General features: G+C 49.5%; 1 protein-coding gene across 1 annotated transcript in view; it reads left to right on the top strand.

The window, feature by feature from the left end:
* The window catches only part of MPP1 (membrane palmitoylated protein 1), a 29,185-nt gene that overhangs the window by 5,724 nt on the left and 22,451 nt on the right, over positions 1-1,010 (top strand). Inside the window, 1 exon segment of the mRNA XM_042783082.1 lies at positions 559-762. Within this exon segment, the coding sequence (XP_042639016.1) occupies positions 559-762 (204 nt within the window).

Below are 1,010 nucleotides of genomic sequence, written 5' to 3' on the forward strand. Positions count from 1 at the left end.
TACTTCCGTAGTGATATTGCCTCGGAAACCCAAGGAGGGGGGGTCGCCGTGAGTCAGATTCGACTCCATGGCAGTGAGTTTGGTTATTTTGGGTTTGGGCCTGTTTTTGGCTGGAAGTTAAGCCACTGGAGTGAGTTCAGTTCAGGACCAGAACGATGACTTGGGGCCATAGTCTCTTAAACCAGAAGTATCCCCAAAAGTCTTCTTCAAGTCAAACAGTCGTTTAGCAACTCATGACAAAGGTCTGCCTTCAGTACTGTGCAATCACATGGACAATGGCAAGTTGAAAGATCAGAGCAGAAGCTCAGGGGGCTGGCAGTTTCTGCTGACGAGGAAAGGACAACTCAGAAAAGGAGGGGAAGGGTGCCATCAGTGTCACTGACTGGCACATGGAGAAGCTGGACTCGATGTGTGTTCTGCTGTGTATATGCTGTGTATATTCTCAACAACAGCAACAAAAGTAAATGATTTTAATAGTAAAAAAATAAACCCAGAACAAAAGCCAAATGCGTGCAGTGCCCATTGGTGTGCGGAGCTCTGTGGGTTTCAGCATTGCAGGTAAGGTACCAACACTAAGCCTTTCCTTTGGAGTTCATAAACTGCTCTGTTGTTTTGATCTGACAGGCTGTGTCGCATCAGTTAAATGCTGTGACCGAGGACATGTACACCAATGGGTCTGCGGCCCTGAGTAGCCCAGCCAGGGGCCAGGAGGTGCGGAAAGTGCGGCTCATACAATTCGAGAAGGTCACAGAGGAGCCCATGGTAATTCATTGTCCTGTTATCACCCATAGCTTTCTCTTGACTCCATGGTACTGGGGAAGCAGTCAACTCTTTGTGTCTCTCCATCCTTGTTTCAGGCACTCTGGTGGCGTAGTGCCTAAGGCACGTGACTGCTCACCAGAAGGCTGGCAGCTCACACCCACCAGCCGCTCCTTGGAAGGAAGGTTGGGCAATTTACTTCCGTAGTGATACCACCTCGGAAACCCAAGGAGGGATCACTGGGAGTCAGA

Source organism: Orycteropus afer, unplaced genomic scaffold (assembly GCF_000298275.1).
Source record: "Orycteropus afer afer isolate SDZICR_OR568_19922 unplaced genomic scaffold, OryAfe1.0 scaffold00647, whole genome shotgun sequence".
Lineage (NCBI taxonomy): Eukaryota > Metazoa > Chordata > Mammalia > Tubulidentata > Orycteropodidae > Orycteropus > Orycteropus afer.